The sequence below is a fragment of the Aotus nancymaae genome, unplaced genomic scaffold (genome assembly GCF_030222135.1).
Source record: "Aotus nancymaae isolate 86718 unplaced genomic scaffold, 86718_ANA_hifiasm-v0.15.2.pri h1tg000016l, whole genome shotgun sequence".
In the NCBI taxonomy this organism is placed as follows: domain Eukaryota; kingdom Metazoa; phylum Chordata; class Mammalia; order Primates; family Aotidae; genus Aotus; species Aotus nancymaae.
In genome coordinates this window covers 28,345,169-28,372,180 of record NW_026988428.1, presented here as the reverse complement: position 1 = coordinate 28,372,180, position 27,012 = coordinate 28,345,169, and the positions used below count along the sequence as shown (strand labels likewise).

The 27,012-nt window shown below is 35.6% G+C and overlaps 1 protein-coding gene across 1 annotated transcript in view; it reads left to right on the top strand.

Moving 5' to 3' along the window:
• TRHDE (thyrotropin releasing hormone degrading enzyme) overlaps window positions 1-27,012 on the top strand; it is a 385,721-nt gene that overhangs the window by 183,659 nt on the left and 175,050 nt on the right. Inside the window, exons 4-5 of the mRNA XM_012441402.2 lie at window positions 11,347-11,501; window positions 14,798-14,911. Coding sequence (XP_012296825.2) covers window positions 11,347-11,501; window positions 14,798-14,911 — 269 coding nt within the window. The remainder of the gene's footprint in view (window positions 1-11,346; window positions 11,502-14,797; window positions 14,912-27,012) is intronic.

Below are 27,012 nucleotides of genomic sequence, written 5' to 3'. Positions count from 1 at the left end.
TAGGACTATAGGCACGCACCATGACGCCCAGCTAATGTGTTATTTTAGCAGAGACAGTGTCTGACTATGTTGCCTAGGCTGGTCTTGAACTCCTGAGCTCAAATGATCCTCTTGCCTAGAACTCCCAAGGTGCTGGGATTACAGGTATGAGCCATCGTATCCTGCTGGTATCATTATTTTTTGTGCCAGTTCCCAGAGCCCTAATTCCCAAGACTGACACACAGAGGTCCAGCTGATACCTGCACATGCAATGGATTATATGACACGTGAGTGTACCTGACTCTAGGGAATGTTGTTCTTTTGTAAGTGATAGTATGTGTGCCAGCCTTTTGCTCTGGACAGCATACTATCTCTGTTTTTGCTATACAAATGTCCTTAAAAAGGTAGTGTGGAACAAAAAGCAGTCAGTGCCTGTGCTCATAAGATATACAGAAATGTGAGAGACCCTTGAGAAATGTGTTTCAACAATAGCCCTCACAGTAATCCTGCAAAATAGTTGCACTTATATTCATCTTCATTTTACAGGTGAGGAAAATGAGGGATAGAGAGGATCAGTAATGTGCCCCATTAAGTAGCAGAATTGAGTTCATGTTCTTAATCCCTGCTCTATGCTGTAGCCATTATACTGTGCAGTTGTTGTAGCATATGCACTACATTGTAATTGCCTTCGTGTGTGTCTGTAATATATATGCTTTTTAACTTGTTTGTATCCCCCATTGGTTTTTGAGCTCCATGAAAGTTTAAAGGGACTATGTCTTTACTGTTCAATGCTTATATGCCCAACTTAGATCAGTCTGACCAGTCTTAGGTAATGAGTAAGTATTTTAGAAATAAACAAAAATATACTGTAAATGGAACCTTAATAGGAAGGAATCTTATATTCAACCTGTATTCTTTGAGATAACAGCAAATCTTTGTTATATAAGGAGTATTAGTCAACTTAGGCTATCACTAGTGGATGGCAATAGGGGTCATTTAATGTCTTTTCTGTGTTCATACCTAAGCATGTTTCTTAAAGCAAAGACTGTGATTTTGAAAGTAGTAGATGCACAATAAAAAATGCACAATATGATGGTGAAGACCAAAATGGCCCTAATTTTAAAAATTAAAGGGACAAGAAACTGACAAATGTTCCCTGTGCATATGGGATACATCCTTTGGCATAGAAAGCCTTTTTTCAGGGAAAAAGGAAATCAAGCAACATATGAAAAGTGTTCCTCCATTGCAATCGACAGTAATCAGTAAGTGTCGAGGCTAATTGATTGCAGAAATGAAAAAAATTCTTTTGAATGTGTGGCAGGAGGATCAGCAAAAACACTGACTGCATATTATGGCCTAATGCTAATTCAGGAGAATGCTATGAGTTTGAGAACTTGAAAGCTAAGCTTCTGAATGCAAGTAGTGCTGATGAAAGTTCTGTTATAAGCCACAATGTATAGCTGAAACTAGTCTATTTTGAATGAATGATGCCCCCAAAAAAAGTCCACCAGGAAAAATAAATTTACTTTGCTTTAAAGCTTTGAAGGACTGACTCTTAAATTTGGTGGGAATGTATCTAAGGATAGCAAAGTTTAAACTTCTTTTTGTCAAACAAACTGAAAAAGAGTCATTCAGAACCTAAGTTGTTTATGAGTAAAAATCTTGAGAATATACCCTTGAAAGGAAGAAAAAGAATGGTAGTTCTCATTTTATAAATGTTAGTTATGAATTACTTCTGTAAATTTTATCTTATTGTTACTATTTCAAATGTAGTTTATATATTTACTAGCCATATATATTAATCTTCAGAGCAAGATGTTTCATTTTTTATTCTTAAACACAAATGCATATATAAACAGTCTTGAGCAAGAGCCAGTCATGATATAATCAAAATACTACAATTTTAAATTTTATTTTTATTTTTATTTTTATTGCATTTTAGGTTTTGGGGTACATGTGAAAAACATGCAAGATTGTTGCATAGGTGCATACGTGGCACCTTTGCTGCCTTCCTCCCCTTCACCTATATGTGGCATTTCTCCCCATACTATCTCTCCCCAACTCCCCACTCCCCGCTGTCCCTCCCCTATTTCCCTCCAACAGACCCCAGTGTGTAGTGCTCCCCTCCCTGTGTCCATGTATTCTCGTTATTCAACACCCGCCTATGAGTGAGAACATGTGGTGTTTGATTTTGTGTTCTTGTGTCAGTTTGCTGAGAATGATAGTTTTCAGCTTCATCAATGTCCCTCCCTACAAAGGACGCAAATGCATCGTTTTTGATGGCTGCATAATATTCCATGGTGTATATGTGCCACATTTTCCCTGTCCAGTCTGTCATCGATGGGCATTTGGGTTGGTTCCAGATCTTTGCTATTGTAAACTGTGCTGCAATGAACATTCGTGTGCACGTGTCCTTATAGTAGAACGATTTATAATCCTTTGGATATATACCCAGTAATGGGATTGCTGGGTCAAATGGAATTTCTATTTCTAGGTCCTTGAGGAATCACCACACTGTCTTCCACAATGGTGGAACTAATTTACACTCCTACCAACAGTGTAAAAGTGTTCCTATTTCTCCACATCCTCTCCAGCATCTGTTGTCTCCAGATTTTTTAAATGATCACCATTCTAACTGGCGTGAGATGGTATCTCAATGTAGTTTTGATTTGCATTTCTCTAATGACCAGTGATGATGAGCATTTTTTCATATGTTTGTTGGCCTCGTGTATGTCTTCTTTTGTAAAGTATCTGTTCATATCCTTCGCCCACTTTTGAATGGGCTTGTTTGTTTTTTTCTTGTAAATCTGTTTTAGTTCTTTGTAAATTCTGAATATCAGCCCTTTGTCAGATGGGTAAGCTGCAAAAAATTTTCCTCATTCTGTTAGTTGCCGATTCACTCTATTGACTGTTTCTTTTGCTGTGCAGAAGCTGTGGCGTTTGCTTAGGTCCCATTTGTCTATTTTGGCTTTTGTTGCCAATGCTTTTGGTGTTTTGGTCATGAAGTCCTTGCCTATGCCTATGTCCTGAATGGTTTTGCCTAGATTTTCTTCTAGGGTTTTTATGGTGTTAGGTCTTATGTTTAAGTCTTTAATCCATCTGGAGTTAATTTTAGTGTAAGGTGTCAGGAAGGGGTACAGTTTCTGCTTTCTGCATATGGCTAGCCAGTTTTCCCAACACCATTTATTAAACAGGGAATCCTTTCCCAATTGCTTGTTTTTGTCAGGTTTGTCAAAGATTGGATGGTTGTAGATATGTTGTGTTGCCTCTGAGGCCTCTGTTCTGTTCCATTGGTCTATATCTCTGTTTTGGTACCAGTACCATGCTGTTTTGATTACTGTAGCCTTGTAGTATAGTTTGATGTCCGGTAGTGTGATGACTCCCACTTTGTTCTTTTTGCTTAGAATTGACTTTTTTTTTTTTTAAACCTGCTATGCCTTTAAAATTTATTTGTGCCCTTGGATGATAATATGGGCATATCCTATAAAGTTTTTTGGCTCATTCTTAAGTAGGATCTATGTTGCTTCAAATCATAAGATAAAATTTCAATTTGAAAATTAAAAATCTATAATGTAACATATTAACCTAAACTTTATCTTTGTTTGAAGACTCCTCCTCCTCTCTTTCCTGAGGCCTATGAGGCATTCGATTCCCCAGGATGGGGAAGAACTGGAAAGATCTCAAATAGTGATAGCATTTATCTGGCATTACGTAGGACTAAGTGTTTTATATGGTATAACTCATTTAATCTTCACAGTAACTGCAAGGCAGGTACTGTTAATATCCCCATTTTATCAATAAGAAAGTGAAAGCTGAGAGTGGTTAAACAATTTGGGTTTGGATCCCAAACCCAGTATGGACTCCACAACTTGCAGCTTTAGACATTATATGCATTGCCTTCTGCCAAGAAGATCTGAGAAGCAGAGATGGAAAAATAACTTGGAGTGTGATTGAGATACTACCAGAGTACAACCTGGTGACAGCATTAAAGGTAAAATTCAAAGGGTGAAGTGGGGCAGGACACAGAAGTAAGAGTTAGGTCAGTAGCCTGTGGATTTGAGCACAAGATGGCTTTGGGTTGGAAGAATCAGTATGCATAGAACCCATCTGTGAATTGTAAGGGAATGCATCTAAGTGATACTTTGCAGAGGAGTAGAGAGGTGATTTAAAAGAGCAGCAGAGTTCTTTACATGGTAGAGTGAAAACAGGGAATTCATGACCAGAACTGTTTAACTGAAGGCTCGTTCCTGAATGGTATGGATAGTGGTTATACATCTGTTTGGCTTATGATTGCAAGCAAAACTAGTTGTAAGCTATATTTAGCATGACTTGCCATCACAAGGCAACCATTTATTTAGCAATTACTATTTGAATATTAGCTGTGTGTGTGGTACTATGCTAGCACTGGAAATGTAGCAATTAAGATTAAAACTGCTCTGTCTTCCTGGTTTGGGTTGATGTTTCAGCTTAGATACTAATTTTTTAAAAACTTTTCTTGGTCATTTGATCAAATGTATTCTGCCTCCAACTCTGTTATACTTCAACATATTGTATGTAATTTTCATGATAGTCCTCATTGCAGTCTCATATTATCTTATGTATTTGTCTATTTGTGTATAATTTGGGCTCCTGCCCTACCTGCGGTCCCCAACTCCTCAAAACTAGAACATGAGCTTGGAGACAGCAGCATCTTTGTTAGTCTCCTCTGCTAGAACAGAGTAAGTACTCATCGAACTATTGAATGAATGCATGAATGAATGCCTGATTCAAATAAGTATATTACAGGTACAGGGAAAACCAGAAAGAACAAATCTATAGAATTTATTCTGTTCTGATACCACAACTTCTAATATTAATGTATGGCACTTTAGATTTTCTGAGCAAAAAATCTTACATCCCATCAGAGACAAGTGCTGCTTTTCAGGAAAATGCCAGATCCCCTGACTACACTATGGGCTTGGCAGCAGGTCTGTTTTCTGTCTAGGCATGGAGGGATTGGCTGCTGAGGTGATGCTCCTGAGTTGCTGGGATATTTATTTCTTCGGCATTAAAATTCTTGTCTTCCAGGACTTTCTATCCCTTTTCACTCAGGATTAAGTTTGAAGTCTGGGGCATTCAGGTTCTGATCTTATTATAGACTTTCTTATGAATCTCAAATTAGCTAAATAAGTGGATGACATATGTGGAATGAACTGATAAGTTTGAGTGTGGACAACTGGAAGACAGAAATTGGCTGGTGAATAAATATTGCTAGGAAAAGCCAGGACTCTAGGGAGTATGGCTTAGGCAAAAGGAAAAGTATCAAGAGAAACTAAGACAATTGATAACTATCTGAGGTCACATATCACAGAGCCTGGAGTGTGAGCTTGATCCTGTAGCAGAGAATATCTGAGCTAGTGGATACCAGACTCTTTCACACTGGAACCAGGACTTAGAGGAACCCAAAGCTGGGGCAAAGCATCTTATTCTGGACTGACTATCTATCATGACCTGTGAGATCAGAATCTGACTGTGGGAGACAGGAGAGGACTGATATTGTACACGTTTTTTTTTTCTTAGTGATTATTTAATAATTTGAAAAATATTAGAGTGCATTTCTAGCTTACAAGGTTATGCATCAGAAGGGTAATAAGGCAACACTTTTACTAATGCTGGAGACTGGATTTCGGTTAGTATATACTATTGAACAGACCTCATTTAGTGATTCTTTGGACCTTTTGCAAGGTTGTAAAGTTTCTCATTGCACGGTGTTCTCAGGGTAATGGGCCATTTTATTTTATGGGGGTTAACTTTCCCTAGAGGAAAAAACAGAAAGCTGCAAGGCTTTCTTAACTTTCCTTTAGTATGTACTATTAAGCCAGATTAAAAAGGGAGAGGCTTACACAAGGAGGCACAGCACGTTGGGGGCCTATCAAATAGCAGTCTACTGTTAAAATGCTTAGCTATTTTCATCTAGTTCTCAAAGACAGCAGTCTGGGCATGTGGGTGGTGATGGGTAGCATTGAAGTAGATGAGAATACTCAAAGAAAATAAGTAGTAGAGTGAGTGTCTTAGTCCATTTATGCTAATACCTGAGACTGGGTAATTACCAAATAATAGAAACTTATTTCTCATAATTCTAAAGGCTGAGAAGTTTAAGATAGGGCACAGGCAGGTCTGATGTCTGGTAGGGTCTACTCTCTGCTTCCAAGATGACTTTTTGTTGCTGCATCTTCCAGAGGGGATGAATGTTGTGTCTTCACATGGCAGAAGAGATCCAAAGGGACCAAGGTAGTTTCCTCCAGTCCTTTTATAATCAATTTATGAGGGCAGAGTCCTTCTGACTTAGTCATTTCACCAAAGGCCCTACCTTTTAATACCACTGCAATGGAGATTACATTTCAACATGAATTGTGAAGGGTACACATTTAAACCATAGCAGTGAGTAAAATAAAACAACACAGAAGCCACAGATGTAAATCCTGGAAACGCTGATTTTCAAAAGTTAGAGGATGGCAAGAAAATGAAAAAACAAAAAACAGTAACAAGAAGGGCTAATCTGAGAAATGCAGAAAAAACATGATATTCTGTTATTGTAGACACTAGTCTACCATATGATAATTCTCAGCAATGCCAAGAAAGATGAAATTTGAGAATTATCCGTGAGATTTTGCGAATTTACTTATTCAGAGCTCTTTTAGGATAGTGTTAAGAATAGAAGGCAAATTATAGTGCATTGAGGGTGAGTAGGAGGCAAACAAGTAGAGCAAGTCAGATTTTTATGTTAATTTATGTTATCACATTCACTAGTATTATATGAATTATTTCCTATCTGTCTATAGTTTTTTGTACTCTACTATTAATTAGAAGCAGACTACTATGTATAAATTTATCAAGGATTTTCTTTGGATTTCAAAGTAAATTAGATTCTGAAATATTTGAATTTTCTTACTTCTGTTTTCAAGTCATATGAAAGAGTTATGGGTGTACATTTTAATGGATATAGCCTCATAACAAATTTTTTTGCAAAAATTAAAATAATTTCATTCATTTTGAATTAATATCACCTGCCTTAAATATACAAAAGAAATAATATTTTTGTTACTGAGCTTGGTATTTTTTTAATAGCTTCATTCAGGTGCAGTGATTTATAGTAAACTGTCCATATTTAAAGTATATAATTCGGTGCCTTAACACATATATACACATAGGAAATTATCACCATAATAAACATATTCATCACTCCTAAAAGTTTCCTGTGGCTATCTTCTAACCCCTCCCATCTTTGTCCCCAGGCAACCTCTGATCTGCTTTCTGACACTATAGATTAGTTTGCATTTTCTGGAATTTTATATAATTGGCATGAATCATACAGTAGATATGCTTTCTTCTTTTTTACACCATATAAGTATTTTGAGATTCAACCATGTTTTGGACTGTAACTATAGTTCATTTCTTTTTGATGCTGAGTTGTATTTTCTTTCACAGATATACCATACTTTATTCACCTATTGACAGAGATTTGAGTTGATCCTAGTTTGTAGCTACTGGAAATAAGGCTTTTATAAATATTTGTGTACAAATGTTTGTGTGAATATATGCTTGATGTAGGTGCTCTTTAATTATAAACCTATCATATAAGATTACCTAAGCTGTGAAAACATAAAGCAGAGGCACGATTAAGAATACTTCTCCACAGTTGCTTCAACAAAATCTAAGTTTCTTCAATACTCTGTTATAAGGTTAGTAGCATGCAATGTTTTCTTTGTTTTTTCTCTACTCTGCCATCTATAAACATGGTTCCTTATTACAAAACTTGTGTGTGTCTAAGTAGCTGTCCCCTACTGCTTATCTGTGATATACTCTATTTAATGACTTTAATTTTACTCTGGCTTCATTTGCTGAAGAGTCCTTGTTTGGTTGATCTGTAATCTTGTTACCCAGGCCTGACTTTTGTGGCCTCATACCTCTGGATACCAACTAGTATGTAACCAACTGCCTGTTTAGGTCACCAGTGCTTGATGTCTTTGTCACCAACCTCCAATTTCCATACCATACCTGCTTATGTGTTAGTCAGACTTTTGCTATCTGACAATTGCTCCCAAGCCTACCTTTCTCTTCATTCCAAACTCCCAGACTGCATCTGACTCATATGTGTGGAGTCTTCTTTCTGTGCTATTTGAGCCAATCCAAATCCCAACATGTGGCTTGTGTATGTTCACTTAGCCTTGAGGACTGACTACTCTTGGCTCCTGGGGGATTACAGCTTACAGAATTGCCTCTACTTTGTCACATGCTTAGGTCAGAAAGCTTGTTCATGTTCCTACAAGTAAATGACACCAGACCTGCTATTGTTGTTGCCATCTATTGGTGAAATAGTTGACACACTGTGGTCCTGTTGTCTGGTTTGTTCATATTTAAATAAGGTGTCAAGGTAAAATCATATGTAAAAATATTTATTCGTTATGAACTTACAATTCATACCGGTTCTCTGATCTGTGTTCCTCCTCTTTGTATATTTCAGCCACATCATCTTTCGTTGTCCAGCATACTTGTCTCATTTTCACCTTACGGCCTTTGCATTTGTTGTCTTTAGAATGCACTTCTGAGTTCAGACAAACTAGCTTCTACCATTATTCACATTTCAGATGAAATGTGACTACCTTAGAGAGGGCTGTCTTGACCACACCACACCCACCCTGCCAATCAATCACTATCTTACTCTGTTACATTTTCTTTGTAGCATTTATCATTTACTAATTTTCTCATTCATTTATTACTTGTTAATTGACCTCCTGCACATACTCACATACGAATATCAGCACCATGATGGCAGAGAGGAAGGAGCTTGCAGGACAGACCAAAACAATGTCTATATTGAGCAAAGAAGATGCTCAATGAGTATCTGTTGTATATATGAATTCGTAGATTACCTTTTTCTGCCCATTGATATCCTATTTACCTTTTGAATCCAACTTAAGTATCATCTCTTTGAAAACCTCCCCAATCATATTTGCTTTTTCTCTCTCATAGCACTCTTAAATCTTCAATTATTGGCTCATATTTCCTTTTTGTGTGTGTTATGCCCTCATGCTTAGTCTAAAGTGAGGTGGAACATACGGCTCATATTTGACTTATTTTAATATACATTTCAGACTTAAGACCACAACTGTCCCGGTGCGGTGGCTCGTGCCTGTAATTCCAGCACTTTGGGAGGCCGACCAGCCTGGCCAACATGGTGAAACCCCATCTCCACTAAAAATACAAAACTTAAGTGGGCGTGGTGGCGCATGCCTATAGTCCCAGCTGCTTGGGAAGCTGAGGCAGGAGAATCCCTTGAACCTGGGAGGCGGAGGTTGCAGTGAGATGAGATCATGAGATCATGCCACTGCACTCCAGCCTGGGTGACAGAGCAAGATTCCATCTTGAAAAAAACGAAAAAAGAAAAAGAAAAACACAACCAATGCTGAGAAGATATTTGTTAAAGTCAGGAATAAAGAAGAATCAACCTTAGTATAAGACTGTTGAGTCTTTTTCTTATTCTTTTTCTTATTTTGAAATATTTAAAGCATGTGGAAAAGAATCAGTAGTATTATAATCAGTACCTATATACCTATCACCAACAATGAAATATTATTATTAAAAACATCACTATTTAATTCACTGTGTAACTGTCTTCCATCCTTTTCCCCTCCTTTCTTCCATGAAGGAAACGTGATCCTGACTTTAATGTTTATCACTGCTATGTGTGTGTGTTTTATGTGTGCATTTTGCCATTATTGTGTCTGTGCATGTGTTCGTGTGTGTGTATCCATTTATATAACACATGGTGTTATTCTACTTGTTTTTAAGTAGTGGATGTTATTTTAGGGTCATTTTACTCTTCACTTATTTCCTTGACATTGTCTTTCTCAGAGTGTCCATGTGGATGTATGTAGTGTTAGAATCTAGTGGTGATATCAATTGTTTTGATTGCTGTGTAATATTTCTTTATGTACCTATTTCTCAGTTTCTTTGTCCTTGACCGTGCCTAAAAGCACTTGATTTTCCCTTTTCACTTGTACGAACAATACTATAGTGAACATTCTTGTATAATTTTCTGTTGCATCATAGGGAGTTACTCCAGGGTTATATGGAGAAATAGAACTTCCAGGTTAGAGACTGCAAACGCTATGTTTGGCATTGTGATTAAAAGCACAGGTGCTGCACCGGGCTGCTGGGTTCAAATTCTTATCTTGCCACTTACTAGCTTTCCCAGGAAGCAATGAGCCCCAGCTATTTTCAACCTGTTTTCATGAGCATGCGTGCCCTACCTCAATTCCTGGCATTAAGTAGTCACCTTGGCTTAGGTCCTTTTGGCTCTGGAAGGATCTGCCAGAGTCAATTCCCAGCTGCCACTGACTGCTTCTGGAGCCAGTGCCCAGCAGGCCTGTGGCTTCACATGCAATTACCACTTTGTGTTTCTGTACCATTTCTGGTCCAGGGAGAGGTTTACTTTTGAGCCTGGAGATGTTTTTAGTTTTCCCTTTTAATATTTTATTTATCATCACTATGTCTCTGGAGCAGAGGGAGTATATCAAAGCACGAACTCTTTGTGTCACCATAACCAGAAGTTGATAATACCTTTATGACCTTTTAAAATAAGCACAAATCTTAGAATCATCTAATCACAGATACTTAAAGCTGGAAGGCATTTTAGAGATAATTAAGGCCGATGACCTTATTTCATAGGTGAGGGAATTGTGGTCTTAAGAAATTAAGTGATTTACTGATGTTGCTTAACTAGTCGACGATGACAGAGCCAGACCAGAGTCTGTGGGTTCCCTTAATAGTTTTTTTTTCCATCATATCCACTATCAAAGCTTTCTCTGTAAGATATATTTACATATAACATATTACTTTTAAAAGAACTGAAAAAATACACTAGAATTTAAGCAATTAGAAAAATCACATTTTAAAACATATAAAATGCTTTCTCTTAGACAATATTGAGGTAAAAGTAAGAAGATAGTATTTACTGCATTGAGTTGAATATATTTTCATTAGAAAGCATAACACCTTTGACTCTGTAGGTTCCTGCTGCATTTGATTTCCTTGACTTATGAAATTTATTAGGATGGGCCCATCAATAATGGCACTGATACTTCTAGCTACCTATAACACTGGGCTTGAAAATGAACTGTGATGAATGGATGTGACCAGCATTTGCAGTGATAGCCTATATTTCTGCTGTCATGTAGAGATGGCAGGTAGTTCAATTTGCCAAAAAAAATCACTAAGTAAAATCAAGTATTCCTTATAATTAGGATTTCTGGACATTTTTAGGATATAAATTCAGAATCTGGTGTCTTTGTTAAAGCCTTTGGAACTGTTTTATTTTATTTCTAGATCTTTTAGCTGTGCCTAAGCATCCGTATGCTGCTATGGAGAACTGGGGACTAAGTATTTTTGTGGAACAAAGAATACTGCTGGATCCCAGTGTTTCATCTATTTCTTATTTGCTGGATGTCACCATGGTCATTGTTCATGAGATATGTCACCAGGTATGAGAAAAAGAATCAGGTGTAAGTATAATGTGCAAGCTATTGAGAATGATTTTGAATACCTAGATTAAGAGCTAAATTATTATCCTCCCAATTAAGTTTTAATTTCATATAGAACAATATGTAGTTCTTTCTGGAAGATATTCCATTTTTCTCAGATCATAGCACAAACAAAAACAAACACACTGATTATATTGAGTAGGCAACTGTCATTCCATTTAGCTGAGGAGTGAGACAGCACTGCCACCCAGCACCCCCTTCGGATCCCTTGTTTAGTCAGTTATCAACCTTGCTTTATTTTCTTGTGATTATTAGTGTGTATATATGGGAAGTGTGTGATGGCGATGATTTATTGCATCACTGCAAGATGCAGCTGAGTTTTGTGTACGTGTCAAAATTTGCTTTTGCTGAAATCAATTTGTTATTCCCCTTTTCCCACCACATAGACACTTAGGAAGTCTTTCACTAACTCAGCCGTAGACTCTTTGTTCTCAAATGATTGATATTTTTTGTCTTGGCATGTTTAGAAATTCATATGTAAATTAGCCAACTTTGTAGTGAAGCTAAGATAAAATTAATTTCATTTTGATTTTATGCACTTTCTCACAATGAATGGAAAGTATTAGAGAGATTTCACAGTGCTTATCTGAATCTTAATTTTAGTGGAAAAATATCACTGAAAATAGACATTCATGCCAATTGAAAGTGATACCTGTCCCGGCAACCAGTAATTATGGATAGCTTTAAACTTATAACACCAGAAATCTCATTGTGATACAGTATGATTTCAATACATTATAAACCCCACACCTTTTTAAAAGCTAAAAACACTAAGGAAAGAGTGATGTGAAAAATGCTGTCAGTGAAAGAAGGTAAACCATTAAATGCTAATAAATGAATACTGACTTGATGTATTGGTCCAGGTCTGACGACCATTTACCTAAATGTCAGCTTACATATATATTTATTTATTTTTGAGACTGAGTCTCACTATGTCATCCAGGCTGGAGTGCAGTGGTGCGATCTTGGCTCACTGCAAACTTCGACTGACTGCGACCTTCACCTCCCAGGTTCAAGTGATCCTTCTGCCTCAGCCTCCCAAGTAGCTGTGACTACAGGTGCCCACCACCATGCCCAGCTAATTTGTTTTTGTATTTTTAGTAGAGACAGGGGTGTTTCACCATGTTGGCCAGGCTGGTCTCGAACTCCTAACCTCAGGTGATCCACCCACCTTGGGCTCCCCAAGTGCTGGTATTACAGGCGGGAGTCACCGTGCCCGGCCCCTACATGTCAGTTTTTTGCGTTGAACCTGTAAGATGTTTGTACCTGCCTTGCTGGCCAGATCTCTCATGTGTGTTCCTCACCTCAGAGACTTAAGGGGAACCTTTGCAGAGATGACTGGGGCTCCTAGTCTGTACTAAAGAGGATGGTTTTGACCTACTATCATATAATTATTTGAGGCAAAAGCAGTTTCTCTTTTGAATGCTCCTATAAATGACAAGTTAGATATAGAGGTCTGTTGAAATGAAAGCACACTGATAATGTATAATTGTTTGGAGAACTGGATTTCATTTGTTTCATATTGTAAGTTACTTTCTTGTTATAGCTTACTTTTGATAGGCCACTTACTATGGGGTAATGAACCAGAAGTTAGTAGAAACACTTAAAATAATTTCCATTGTCATTGCCCAATTAATTTCTGTTACCTTCCCTGCCCACCTATTTGTTGTCACAATTCTGAAGATAGGTTTTCAAGTTAAAGGAGATACATGCATTTTTTTAAATTTCAATAATTATTAAAAAGTTAAACATTTACTTTGTGGTCCTCAACATATTGAGAGCTGTTTTTATTTGTATTTCATTGAGAGATCCTCTTGAAGAATAGGTACTTTATGCTGTTACTATTGAAACTGTCAACCAAGCTTGTTTTTTTTTTTTTATTATTGCATTTTAGGTTTTGGGGTACATGTGAAAAACATGCAGGGTTGTTGCATAGGTACACACATGGCAGTGTGATGATTTGCTGCCTTCCTCCCCTTCAAACCTGGAAACCAAGCTTGTTAATGTGTCTCCTAACGCCCAGCATAATCTGGTACTTGTCTACCTTTCTGTACTCTTCCTTGCTTTCCTCCTCCTGGTCCACTACATTCCAGCTGCACAGGTCTTTCTTCTGTTTCTTAAATAGCTCATTCCCATTTAGAGTCTTCACATTAAGGGTTAATTATATCTCCCTGGAATTCTCTTTCCCGGGCTTTTCTCATGGCTGACTCTTCCTTATCACTAAACTGTGCTCTCAAATGTCACTTGCTTAGAGAGAACGTTTTTGCTTTTACAATCTAAAGCAGTTCCTCCATTCCCACAGCATTTTATTAGGATCTGAAGTTGCGTTGTTTATTTGCTTATTTATTTTTTTATTGTATACCTCCCCTCATCTGCCCTACCTGTACAGTAAAATGTCAGCTGCATGAGGAGGAATGTTATCTAACTTTTCTTCACTGAATCTTGTCTTTAGGCTATCTCCTGGCATATAATGTATATTTTTTCTTTTTAATGAGAAAGGAATTCCTTTAACGTTTTCCTGAACTAAGCAAGTTTCAGAGTAATAAATCATGATCTAATCAAAACACTAGTTAAAAGTACATTATTTTCATGAAGGCATCTTACAGAGTTTTTTTGGTCTAAATCCTTATTATCATAGAATCGTAAGAGTCAAGTGTGAGGGACCTCAAAATCCCTTAGTTTTATCAATCAGCAAATATATCTTCTGAATTGCCTCTGGCACTAGAGGGTGATGCTTACTTACCTCCTGTGATGAACTACTCACTATCTTTCAAGGCATATTTTCCCGTCTTCGGCCATCTCAGTCTGTTAGAGGGTTTTCTGCATTTTCAGCAGACATTTACCCATGCCAATTTCCATTCACTAGTCCTGGTTTGTCCCTTGTAGGCTCAGAAGAAACAAGCCTTTCCTCTTCTACATAATAGGTCTTCAAATATTTGAAGACAGCTGTCATCAGTTTTTCTCTCCTGAGCTCTTTCTTCTCCAAGTCAAATATTCTCTTGTGTTTATTGATTATTCTTTTTTGTTCTTCTCTGAATGCATGTATAAAAAAACTAGTGTCACCCAAGTAGTCAAATAAATCAATACAGTCTTGCCAAACACATTTTAAGATCACAGAATCAACTGGGGAATGAATTCCAGTTATAATAATCAAGGTTTAATAGATGTAATTTTAGATAAAATAGTTTGGGGATAGATTTTATTTTATTTGATGACCGTTAATTTTGTTATTGCAGTGGTTTGGTGACCTCGTGACACCTGTGTGGTGGGAAGACGTGTGGCTGAAGGAAGGGTTTGCCCACTACTTTGAATTTGTTGGTACAGACTACCTCTATCCTGGCTGGAACATGGTAAGTGCACTTGAATTATTTGAAACTTTTAGCAAAAGGCTGATCTAGTGTTACATTAGGCTTATAGCATCATTGCAGGTGACTAAAAATACCAACTGATGCCTGAAAAAAAAATCGACTGTTCAATAAAATGTAACCAAAAATTTAAATGTTAGTATTCCTAAAGAGTTATATTTTGCATATTAGGAACTATATATTCTGATTTGCTATTCCTTAGTTTACCTAAATAGAAATATTTTTGATTGTAGTATTTTATAGTAAAGGAAAATTGTCCTTTAAAATAAAAAAGTCAAGAGTAATTAATAATATTTCAGATATGCAGAATATATCAAACATGGAAACATGAGGACTTAACATCTCATTCATGAGATAAAACATAAAAACTATCTAAAAGATGTGACGTATTATTGTTGTAGATGCATGTATTTTAGGATTAAATGACTTAATAAGAGGTCATTACTTTTACTTGTGAAGAGTTATTCATATTATACTTATAATTTAGGACTGTCAGAACTTGAAGAAAGGTTTTTGTGACTTAAGCTATGCTGTTATAGGACATCCTAGAAGAAAAACTAGAGGGTGGGTGTAGTCTTTCTGTATGTCTTTCTTTATCAGTTTTTCATTTTATATAAGCTTTCACTGATCAATAAGTGACTGTGTAATTATTGAATAGAACCCAGGGTGTATATGTGTGTGTGTGTGTGTGTGTGTGTGTATATATATATATATTAGTTCTGAAATTCAAATTTTAAATTTATTCTAAGTGGTACTATTAAATTCAGTAAAAATAATTGCAGTGTTCCAATATTTATCAACTTCCAAAAGCTCAAATTTTATTTGTGACATGGCATAAGTGACCATATATATACGTATATATATATACGTATATATATGCATATATTTAAAACATTTCATTGAGGTAAGATTGACATAGAAAATGCTGTACATATTTAATGTATGCACCTTGAAAGTTTGGAGATAAGTATATATCCGTGAAACAAATGATCACCACAGTTTACGCCATAAATGTATTCATCACCTCTAAAAGTTTCTTCCCACCCTCTCTACTTATTGTTATTTGGTGATAAGAACACAACATAAGATCCACCCTTCAGCAAGTTTTCAGGTGTATGATACAGAATTATTGAATATATACCTTATGCTGTACAGTAGATATCTAGGACTTATTCATCTTGCATGACTGAAGCTTTGTACCTTTTGTCTAATACATCTTCGTTTCCTCTTCCCTCAAGCCTCTGGCAACCACCACTCTACTATCTGCTTCCATGAATCTGACTATTTTAGTTTCCTCATTTAAGTGGAATTACGTAGTATTTGTCTGTTTTATCTCACTTGGCATGATGTCCCAAGTTCACTCATGTTGTTACAAATGGCAGAATTTCCTTGCATGCATATACCACGTTTTCTTTATCCATTCGTCAGTGAGTAGATTGCTTCCCTATATATTTTATACTGCTCTCTTTTGATGTTCTAAAGTATTAATAATAAGTCATTACCTGTGTGTCTGTTATTATTCCAAGTGTAATTTGAAGAACACATAAACCAACATAAAATATGAAGTCATCTGTAAGTCATCATATAACTTCTCTAACATAAATTTAACTGACTCCTGCTGAGTAAAAAAAAAGTGAAATTACTTTTTTAACAAAAATGTGAAGACAGCAATACCTATCAACATGTTTTAATTATTTTCATGCAATTTAACCTATATTTTATGAAGGCAACACGATTCATTTGCACAAATGTACAAGATATGTTTATTTGATTTATGTGTCTCGATATTTATATATGTACAACATAATTTTAATATCTTCCTTGAAGTGTTTTATTTTGGCATTCAAATTAATTAACAATGCTTTTAAATGACTTTGAAGTAAAATCACCAATACAATGTCATATTATTGAAAGTATTCTTTAACAAATGTGTAATTTTAAAATGTAAATGTTTACGGTGATTGAAACATTTCCAAAAGTATCTTTTGGTTTTAGATGACTTTCAAGCAACTTTGTTTAAATTTCTCATTTAATTTTTATTATGCTGTGGATTATTACTGATTTATAATTTCATTATGTTTCAATATTAAAAGATGTCCTTATTACAAGTGACATGTTATGCATAGGTATTTTTTTTTTAGCTCATTCTGATACTTGTGATAAAATTCTTTCTATTCACTATTATGAAAAATACATCTTAGTAGTCAACAGAATTATTCATGGGATGAAAACTGACAGCTTTTGATTGTTTTAGCTTGGTACTATATCTTCAGTTTCAGTGTCCTCATTCCAGATTTTGTCTCTGAATGAGTTTTCATATTTCTTCATCAGTTACATTGTAAATATAGGTCTTCTGGAAAAGCTTTTTATAGGAGGTATTGAAAATGATCATAGAGTGTAAATAGGACAACTGAGACTTTGTTCTTAATTAAACACAGACTGTGCATTAGGAGTATAAAAACCTTGAGGTGATTCAGATATAAGATTTGATTACTTCTAAATCCATATTTAATAATTAAGAAATGAAAACTAATGATGGAACAATTACAATGTCACAGAAAACTCATCCTATTAAAGTAAAAAATGGAAGAATAAACTCTGTTACATTTAATTAGATAGTAGTGAGAAGAAACGACTTATTATGATGGTTTTTTTTTTTTTTTTTTGGAGATGGAATCTCGCTTTGTGGCCCAGGCTGAGTGCAGTGGCACAATCTCTACTCACTGCAACCTCTGCCTCCCAGGTTCAAGTGATTCTCGTGTCTTCCAAGTAGCTTGGATTACAGGTGTAAGCCACCACACCATTTTTATATTTTCAGTATAGATGGCATTTCACCATATTGACCAGGATGCTCTTGAACACCTGACCTCAAGTGATTCACTTGCCACAGCCTCCCAAAATGCTGGGATTACAGGTAATTATGTGTTTTTAAGTTTAGGTTATACAGGTTTAAAATGCTTTCTGATATTTGATTACTTTTGCTTTTTAATTTATGGAATACCTCAATATACTAAATCCAGAACACCCATAGGAATAAACTCTATAATGAAATTGCCCCTCCATATATCATTAATACCCTCTTTACAAACAAAATTTTAAGAATAGGATAGCCACATAAATAAGAGAGGATATTAAATGCCTTGAAGTCTGTGTCAGCACTAATTTTCACAATAGCATCAGCAAAAGAGTGAAAGAAATACTCAAAAGAACAAGAGTGACAGCTGTGTCAGCAGTAACTCATACTATTGTGCTATGCATAAAAGCTTGCCTGTGAGTGCATGGCTTAGGCTTCACTTGACCTGAGCCTGTAATAGAAAAACCAGAATTCAGGCTCATGTCAGGAGTAAAGAAATTCAGGAAGTTGACCTCTTTTGTCATTAGTCTCAAAAAGAGTGCTGTTCATTTTTAGGCATCAAATCTCAAATGCTGAAAAACAATTTTATCTGCTAGAGAGACACTATGACAATCTACCCTCCATGGGCTAGCAATAAAGAAACCCAGAATTATATAGTATTGTTAAGGAAGCCCTTGTTCTGACTTAGGCCAGTATACTTTGCTTAACTGTTAGTAAAATCTTAGTTGTATGTATATGTGTTTTCAGAGCCAGTTTATGATACAGAAGTAACCAGTTTTTATATGAGGAATACTAAATAGAATAAAATTATCACAATATACATTTTTGTGATAATTTTGTTCTCTAGCAAACTAATCAAGTTTACCATTTTGTAGATATGGGGTTTTACAGGCATTATGATATAAGTCAGGGGAATAGATTGGAAATAAGAAGCTCAGATTCCAAGAAAGGCATTTCCCCTTTCTAACTCATCCTTATCATTTGAAAAATGGGAGAATTATACTGACTTAGCAAGTTCACATAATTTTTTTGAAGACAAAATAACTTATGAGGTCTTTGAAATGTATGAACCACTATACAAATGTGAGTAGACATCATGGACCTGGAAAAATGAATGCTCTATTAGGAAAGTACATTGACTTTACATATAGATACTCTAACATTTCCAACCCTAGCAAACCATTTTTACTTCCTAGGTTTATACCAATGATTTATACATACAAAATAAACTTGGCATCTAGATTCAGTCTCACAAAATCGATTCTTATCTATACTGGCAATGTGGACTATTCCATAGGTACATAAGCCTTAGATAATGTTTCATTCATCAAACAGAAGTGTCAAATCATTAGAAACGACCTCCTCAGCATAGGACTAAAGACACATTTCAAAGAGGATTCATGTTATGAATAGTCTTTTTGCTTGATGTTATTTTATCAAAGTTGGCTGTTAGTGACAACATTATTGGATGAATCAAGTTACAGTATGCCATTGATGACAATCATATTAAATCTTATTGTGTTTCCTGAAAACAGATGAAAAGAAGGAGTAACACGTACAGTTACTGTTCTTCAACAACTCTTGATCATTTTAATTTGAAAAAAGTTTATGATAGAATAACTTTAATACAGCAAAAAGTTACATAGTAAAATACTGCAGTGAAGAACTCCTTATTTTAAAGATCTGGTGCTGATGCAGGTCAAGTCATATCCTCTGTGCATATTGCATAGGTTTCGTTATAATTTGTGTAGTTTATATTCTTGGTGACTCCTTCAGGTTCCTGAATGTAGCATTACAAGAAAGTGCTTCTATACTTAGAATTATTAAACATAAGTATATGTTCTTTCATTAAAGAAATTGGGAAGGTAAAGAGCTTCACACACCAAAAACATTGTAGTTATACTTTGATAATGTCAGGAGATTGGAAATTTTCTCTTAATTTTTGTAAGGACACATACCTGGGCATAAAGATAATTATTAATGCAACTAAATTTTAGTCTGCAAAATAACTCCTCCAAAGTAGTAAACTAGAAGGTGATCCAATTGTTTTAATTTATTGATATTTTATTCTCAAATGACTGATACCTAGTGAATGTGAGAAATTTAAAGGCTTCTTAGGGCTGGACCCAAGGGCTTTTGGTCTTTTTGATCCTGTTCCATTATTTAAAAGTGACATTTACATTGGGAGACCATAAGGAAAGTACAAAGTATGCCTGCTTGGGTCTCATGGAATCCTAGTCTTTAAAACGGACCTCTCCTCTGACTGCATTTTCCTTTCTCTGCTCCCTCCTGCCTTTTAAAGCTATTTTATTTTACTAAACACAAGTTGAACAAATCATTGGCTAACTGAAAAATAGCCAATTTGCTCTGCAAGCAAAGTTTTCTCCTTACTGAAAATATAAACTTCTTTTTAAAGAATAGAAACGTTTTTCCCATTTAAGAGGAACTGGGGACCTGCAGCTCCCTGTTATGGGAGAAAGGTTTGCTTTTCTTCTAGCATTAGCAGTTAGAGCAGATTTTGGCCTTGGTGGATAATGGGCCTACAGCAAAGACAAAGAAACTACAAAGAGGATATAAGAGCAGCAGCTAATGCCATTAAAGCAAAATGCCTCCTGTGCTGTAGTTGTACTCTGAGTGTACGTTTGAGGAATCCTAATGTGCACATGCACCATGCATTGAGGATTAGACTAGAACTCTTAGGCTGTACATGTTCAGATAATCCAAAAAGAACATCCGAGTTAAGCAGTCCTGACACTGGAATCTAACCAGTGGAAACTAAAGAGATATTAATACTTTTTAGCAAAAACAAAAACAAAACAGTTAAAATGAGAGCTATACCTGTTACACTAAAAGGTTAAACTAGCTCTCACTGAGGCCAGTGCAATAACAACTTGGATTTATATATTTTTTCTCATTTTAGGACTAATTCTGTGCATTTTAGAAATTGTCTTATTGTAACATTAGTACCCATGTTAAAAGCATCTGTTAGAAAGATGAATAAGACTGGACAATCTTTGTTAATTAGTCAAGTATATTAACTGATTTAGAAATTGTGTAGCACAAATACATTTTTGAGCATAATACTACAACTGAAGAATATATAATATTACATATTTTCATTTTGTTTGCACTTGTTGTTCTTTTATAAAAATCAAGACTTTGGATTCACAGTGGCTTGGGAAATAGAAGCTTTTGAAGAGCCTCAGTGTTATAAAGGTGTGTTACATTTCAGGAAATGTAAATCGTTTTCCTTCATTGCTTCAAATGGAAGACCAGCTTTTACTAAGTAAGATATCTTTAGAAAAGGAACATAAAACAGGCATAATTCATTAGTATTCATGTATATTCACGGTATAGTCACATATATTTCTATCTACTCAGGTAAGTATCTGGAAGGTTTTTTTTTTTTTTAGTCACATTACCTCATATTCTTTCCTATTTGAATTTCTAAAATTTAAAACAAAGCTGAAAATTTAAAAAATTATGCATGTTTTTAAAGGATGATTCTTTTTTAAAGCCAAGTTATTTTGCTTGGAAAGATTGTTTCAGGTTTTGTATGCTTTAAACCTGGAGATACAAGATAAAGAACATTCCCTATGGAATAAGGAATTTCTTCTAAGCACTGTTTTAGGATTTTCATGGTGTCAAGGTCCTTTTACATTTTTGTAGGCATTTCCAATAACTTTACAGCATTATTTCTAAGTAGGAAATGCTTACTAAACCTGGAGGCTAACAGTAATGCAAGGCCGTCCTTTTTCATATCCAGAAAAACTGCAGGGGAAATGAACCCATTCATTCTCTTTTCAAGTAAGAACAGTTTGTAAGAAGAATGTTCTAGCTTGCTAAAAACTATCAGACACCACTTGATAAACCAGAAAAATTGATAATGCCAAAAATTGTTCCAAAATGATAAAATGTTTTCTTAGACATTGTTATTCTCGAATATATACTGTGGCCATAGCGTATTCGACCACTATTTTATCTGTCTTTCTCACCACTCCTGGTAAAAATGTTATTCTTTTTTAATATATTAATGTTCAACACCTGATATTAGTAAGATTTCCCCAAGTAAAAAAGAATTTGCCTTGCAAAGCCTCTAACTTGAACACAGCCAAAACTAAAAGCTAGGGACTCAGAGGGCAACCAAGGAAAAATTCATTAATTTTCTGATTACTAATCATCCTTAACCAGACAGCTATATGTTTTAAAAGACATTAGAACACAACTCATTTCTAAGCAAGCAGTGATTGTCTCAGTCCATAACACTTTATGGGACTTTTCTTTTTTACTTTCATCAAGGTTATTTTAATACTGTTCAAGATATTACTAGACAAGGATGCCAGAAATGAAAGTAGTGAGTTCAAGTGATACAAATAATAATAATAATAATAATAATAATAATAATAAAAACAGAAAACAGCCTCCTGTAAAGAGAATGTTAAAAAAAAATGGGTAATTTGAGGTGATGAAGATTTTGCCTCAGTTACTCCTTTAACAGTTTTAATAAAGACTCATGTATCATTTACTTTGCAGCACTAAACACTTTACATATATTAATTCACTGTGGAATAGAGTAAGACCTGCCAGCATCTGGAGAATGCACAATTTCTCTGTTGTCTTTTTTCTTCTGGGTCTGAAGAATATCATATTGGCTAGATCACTGCTCAGTTCTGCCATTCAGGCAGCTCTTCTTAACCACGAATTCAAAAAAGATTTTTGGTAGAACATGTTTTGACACTGAGCTGAATAACTTCTGTGGATATACCATTCACAAACTTGAGTGAGCTCCCTTTGAAAATTGTTATGTCTTTAGCTTTTTGGCTTTTCCTAGGATTGATGAAATAAAATTCCACTGATTACGGTCTTATTTTTGTCAGTTTGTGTCATATGCATCATTAAAGGTGAAGATACATGGGAATGCTTTTCTCCCCTTAGCACTCACTTCAAAAACACCTGTGTCCAATGAATTCCCTTAATCATTTTATTTTTTTCTTCTCCAGATTTTATTTAGCGTTCAGTGAGGTCCTTCTTAAGTGCTGTTAGTGGTATACTAGCTGAATAATTTTATATAAATTAGTTTGATGTACTGCTGCCACATTTTTTTTTATTCCATTCATTGATATATTTCATTCATTCTATTTATTTCAGTCAGAAAATTATCAAGCACATAAAATGAGCCATTCATTGTGCTAATTTCCATAGAATAAACCTCATGATAATATTAATATGGAATTGCCACCTGTCAGTTTATTGTGTACATTGTATTTATCTTTTGCTTGGTGGCTTCAGTTAGTCAATGTGGATAAATGTAGGATTTTTTTTTTTTTGGCTCTTAGCTGACCAATCATACCACTGTTAGAAGTAGTTTCATTTACAGAGCAGCTGAAAATGCAGAGCCATCACCTCAATCAGATTGTTCACATTCATAGATGTATTTGAAAAATAAAATTAGGCATGGTAAGTTTCAGAGAATTAGCCAAATCATGGAACAATCAGAACATTTAGCTACCTATTATTCTTTTTATATTACATGGCTCAAACATATTCTATAATTTTTTTTCGATTTACCTAGTTACAATGGCCATTTCATTTAGATTTTTAGTATGTTTCTGCTCAGATAAGTTATGCTTTTGAGTCTTTCTTCTTTCCCTAAACATCACAGCTTTGCTTGCAAGATAGGTCACTTAAAAAGCAAATTTCTGTTCTTTTGATTGTAGTGGCAGTGGTAGTAGTGTGGTGGAATATTTTCATCTAAATGTTGTTTATTTTATAAATTTCCTTATTAAAGACAAGTTTAGATCAATTGCCCCTTCAGAGGAAAATTTGGCATTAGTTACATTCTGTTCCTATTTGCATGACTGGTCCAATTTGAAGCACCTGAATCATGAAACACTATTGGTGATGACTAATTAAAAACTAAAAAACTCTATAAACAAATTTGTTGTCCTAGTTTTAAAATAGGGAACTTTTCTTGAAATTGTTGGCTTCTTTAGAGAGGTGGCAGGACATAGCACTTACCAGGCTGAAAAATAATTTGGCTTCCTACGACAAGATAATATTTTCTATCTATTGCTAAGTATTTTGCTGGAATATTTGGGCTCCTCACTGACCAAATATTTCTGAGGATTAATCTGCATTGACTTGTTCTTTTTAAAAAAAAAAAAATTTAATAAACACTTACTGGATCCCCCTCCCACACACACACATAAACTTTTTTTTTTTTTTCTAGTTTCTCAGTTAGGGATGGGAAACACTCAACTAAGTATGGAACATCAATGCCCTCTAAGTCTTACAGACCTATTTTACCAGTCTAGTTAGATTGTCTTTATTAGAGTCAGAGTAATGCTACTTTACAGTTAGCTAGAATGAAATTCAATTCCTTTTTTCTACCTATCCCATGTATTAAATTTTTGGTTCTCTGCTACTTACTACCTGTGTGATCTTGTTTATTCATCTTCAACATATGTATGAAATCCTGGGTTGTTTATATCACAGACTAGTTTTAAGAATTAAAGAAATTTATATTCTTACTATCATTTTTAAACCAACATTACTGTTATTACACTTAAGTGTAATGGTATTACTTGCAGGGTAATTATATATAACATTTTTATGCCTTATAAATGTATTGCCAGTTCAAATTATACATTCTGAAGAGTAAAGCTTTTCTCTACTAATTATACAATCAGTTTATAAATATTATGATAGCTTACTCTGAAATGCAGTTTTAGATGATACATTCCTAATTGATTAACTTTCTGGGCTCTTCGTACTCTATAGGTTCTAGAGTCGTTTGCTATGTGTTATCAAAATTTTCAAATTTCAAAAAAGGTGCTTTTTATTTTCGCAGGAAATACAAAGACTTCTATTATCCGATAAGTATAAGGTTTTATCACACTAGGTTATTTGATAGATTGACAATTCATATCACATTCAAAGTAAAATACAAAAATGTGCTAATTTATAAAATCATTGATCAATTAATAAGAATTAATTAATAAAAATTTTGTTTCAGAATTAAGATCAGTTGAATGGCTATTTATTTTGTAAATTAAAATAACATAAATTTATCACCATGTTAATAACTTTTGGGAGTTGATTAGCTCATCTTGGAATTCTTCCAGACCTGAATGATATGAGAAAGTTTCCATTAGAAATTTAAACAGAAAGAGAATCTGTTGAAGAAAATTAGTCAGTATACTTTAAAAATCCTCTGAATTACATTTTATTAATCAACAATTAAAATACCTTAATTCTCTTATGTGTCTGCAAAATGTTGGAGACTCCTTGTGATTAATGTGGAAAATGAACAGGTAAGTATGAAAAAAGATGAGCCAATTTTATTTTATTGAAATGGCCTATCAGATTGTTAAAAAAATTAGCATGGAGGAAAATATTCTTACTGCCAAAGTAGATATAAGATTCTTTAAAAGGTGAAGAAGGTATTACCTCCTAGAAACTTAAAAATCTATGGACAGGATCCTGAAGTGACATTTTCTACAAGAATGGCAATGAGTTCCTGTTAACTAGCAAAGAAGAGAAAGCAAGATTCCCCACTAGATGATATACTTTATTAGATTAGGGACTGTTTATTTCACCATCATTTCTCAGCATTTATTTAAAAGTTTAGCATATATGGGATGTTCAGCAATACAAGTGTGGACAAAAATTAACAAAAAATTATGAAATGAATGTTAACAAATGTCAAGATCACTTATGAAAGATTATAACAGTTTCTATTCTATGTTGCTATTAGGAATGCATTCATTGAACAAAAGATATTGCGATTAGAATATATATGAAATTATATTGGATAAATGTTTTGAGGAAACAGGAAAAGGTGGCAAAAAATCCTAAAGGCTGGCTGTCAGCAAGATGGCTGACAAGAAATTTTTGGTGCTCTTTTCCCCAACAAGAAAAGCCACCAAGCAACAAATAAACAACTACATTTTGACCAAAATAGCTAAAGGAGAGCTTCATAAAACAGCAGAGAAACAGCAGAGATCTTGTAAAGCACAGCAACTCAGGATGGCTGCATAGGGAAAGGAAGGAAATTCATTGTCTCCATCACCCCATTCCTCCAGTTGAGATAAACTCAGAACTAGGAGGGATCTCCTCCTGCAGAGAAAAGGTAAGCAAGAGGACCCAGGTAGCCTCAATTGCCACCATGGGTGCTGCAGTCTTTGCTACTGGAGACTCCTTCAGTCTTCATAAGCTCTGAGCCCAGCTGAAGAAGCTCTCTGGAGTCCACACACTGAACTACTCCCAGAGAAGGAGTGTGGCTATTCCCTGTCCCCATGGCTCAAACTGCTACTGTGCTGTGCCACTTTGAATTAGAGCCACTATTAGAGTGTGTCCTGCTTCTGGGATGAGTAGCCATTGTAGCATTCCATTCATGAGACCTCACTGTCCCTGCAATATGCACCTGGTAGCCTGTCATTCCTGAGCTCATCTGCTTCTATTCCTATCACCTACGGGCAAGCTACTGTGGAACTGCTCCAACCTCTGCATTCCAGTGGCTGCTGCACCCTCCTCTTAGGGCTGAGCTGAAGTAGTATCCCCTCTCCCGGGGGACATCAGGCCTTCTGCACACCAGAGCAGTCACTCCTCTGGCACCACAGCTAAGGCAGTGCCCTGCCCCTAGGGATATCAGGGTCCTCTGCCACACCAGAGGACTTGACCCCTCCCGATTCTACAGGTGAGGCAGCGTCCTGTTTCTGGGGATCCAAGTTTCAGGAATACCAGAGCAATTGCACCCCCAATGTCACAGCTAAGTCAGAGTCCTGCCCCATACCAAGGGATGCAGAGGTTCTGTTGACCCGTGTAGCTACATTTTATGGGGCCAAGAAGATGTAGCATCTTGTGTCCTAGAGAATCAGAGCTTTGGCTGAGCTGTACTATCATGACTTCAAGGCTGAGCTGGTTCCCTGCTTGAGAATCTAAGATGTCCCACCTCTATGGAGAGTGGTTATTGCTGTACTGCTTTCCACTCTTCAGCTCCCAAGCTGTAGTGACATCTTGCTATTCCTGGGTCCTTGCTGCTGCTGCATCTCATGTCACAGAAGCCATACAACTTAGTTACATCATCTCAGGGTCTACAATCACCACCGTGTGGTACCTCATACCTCACTGTGCTCTGTTGGTTCCAGGTCCTGCATTGCAGCTGTACCCTGCTCCAGGAGGCTTTAGCCTCTGAAGAACCTATTATTTCCCAGAGACATGTCAATACTGT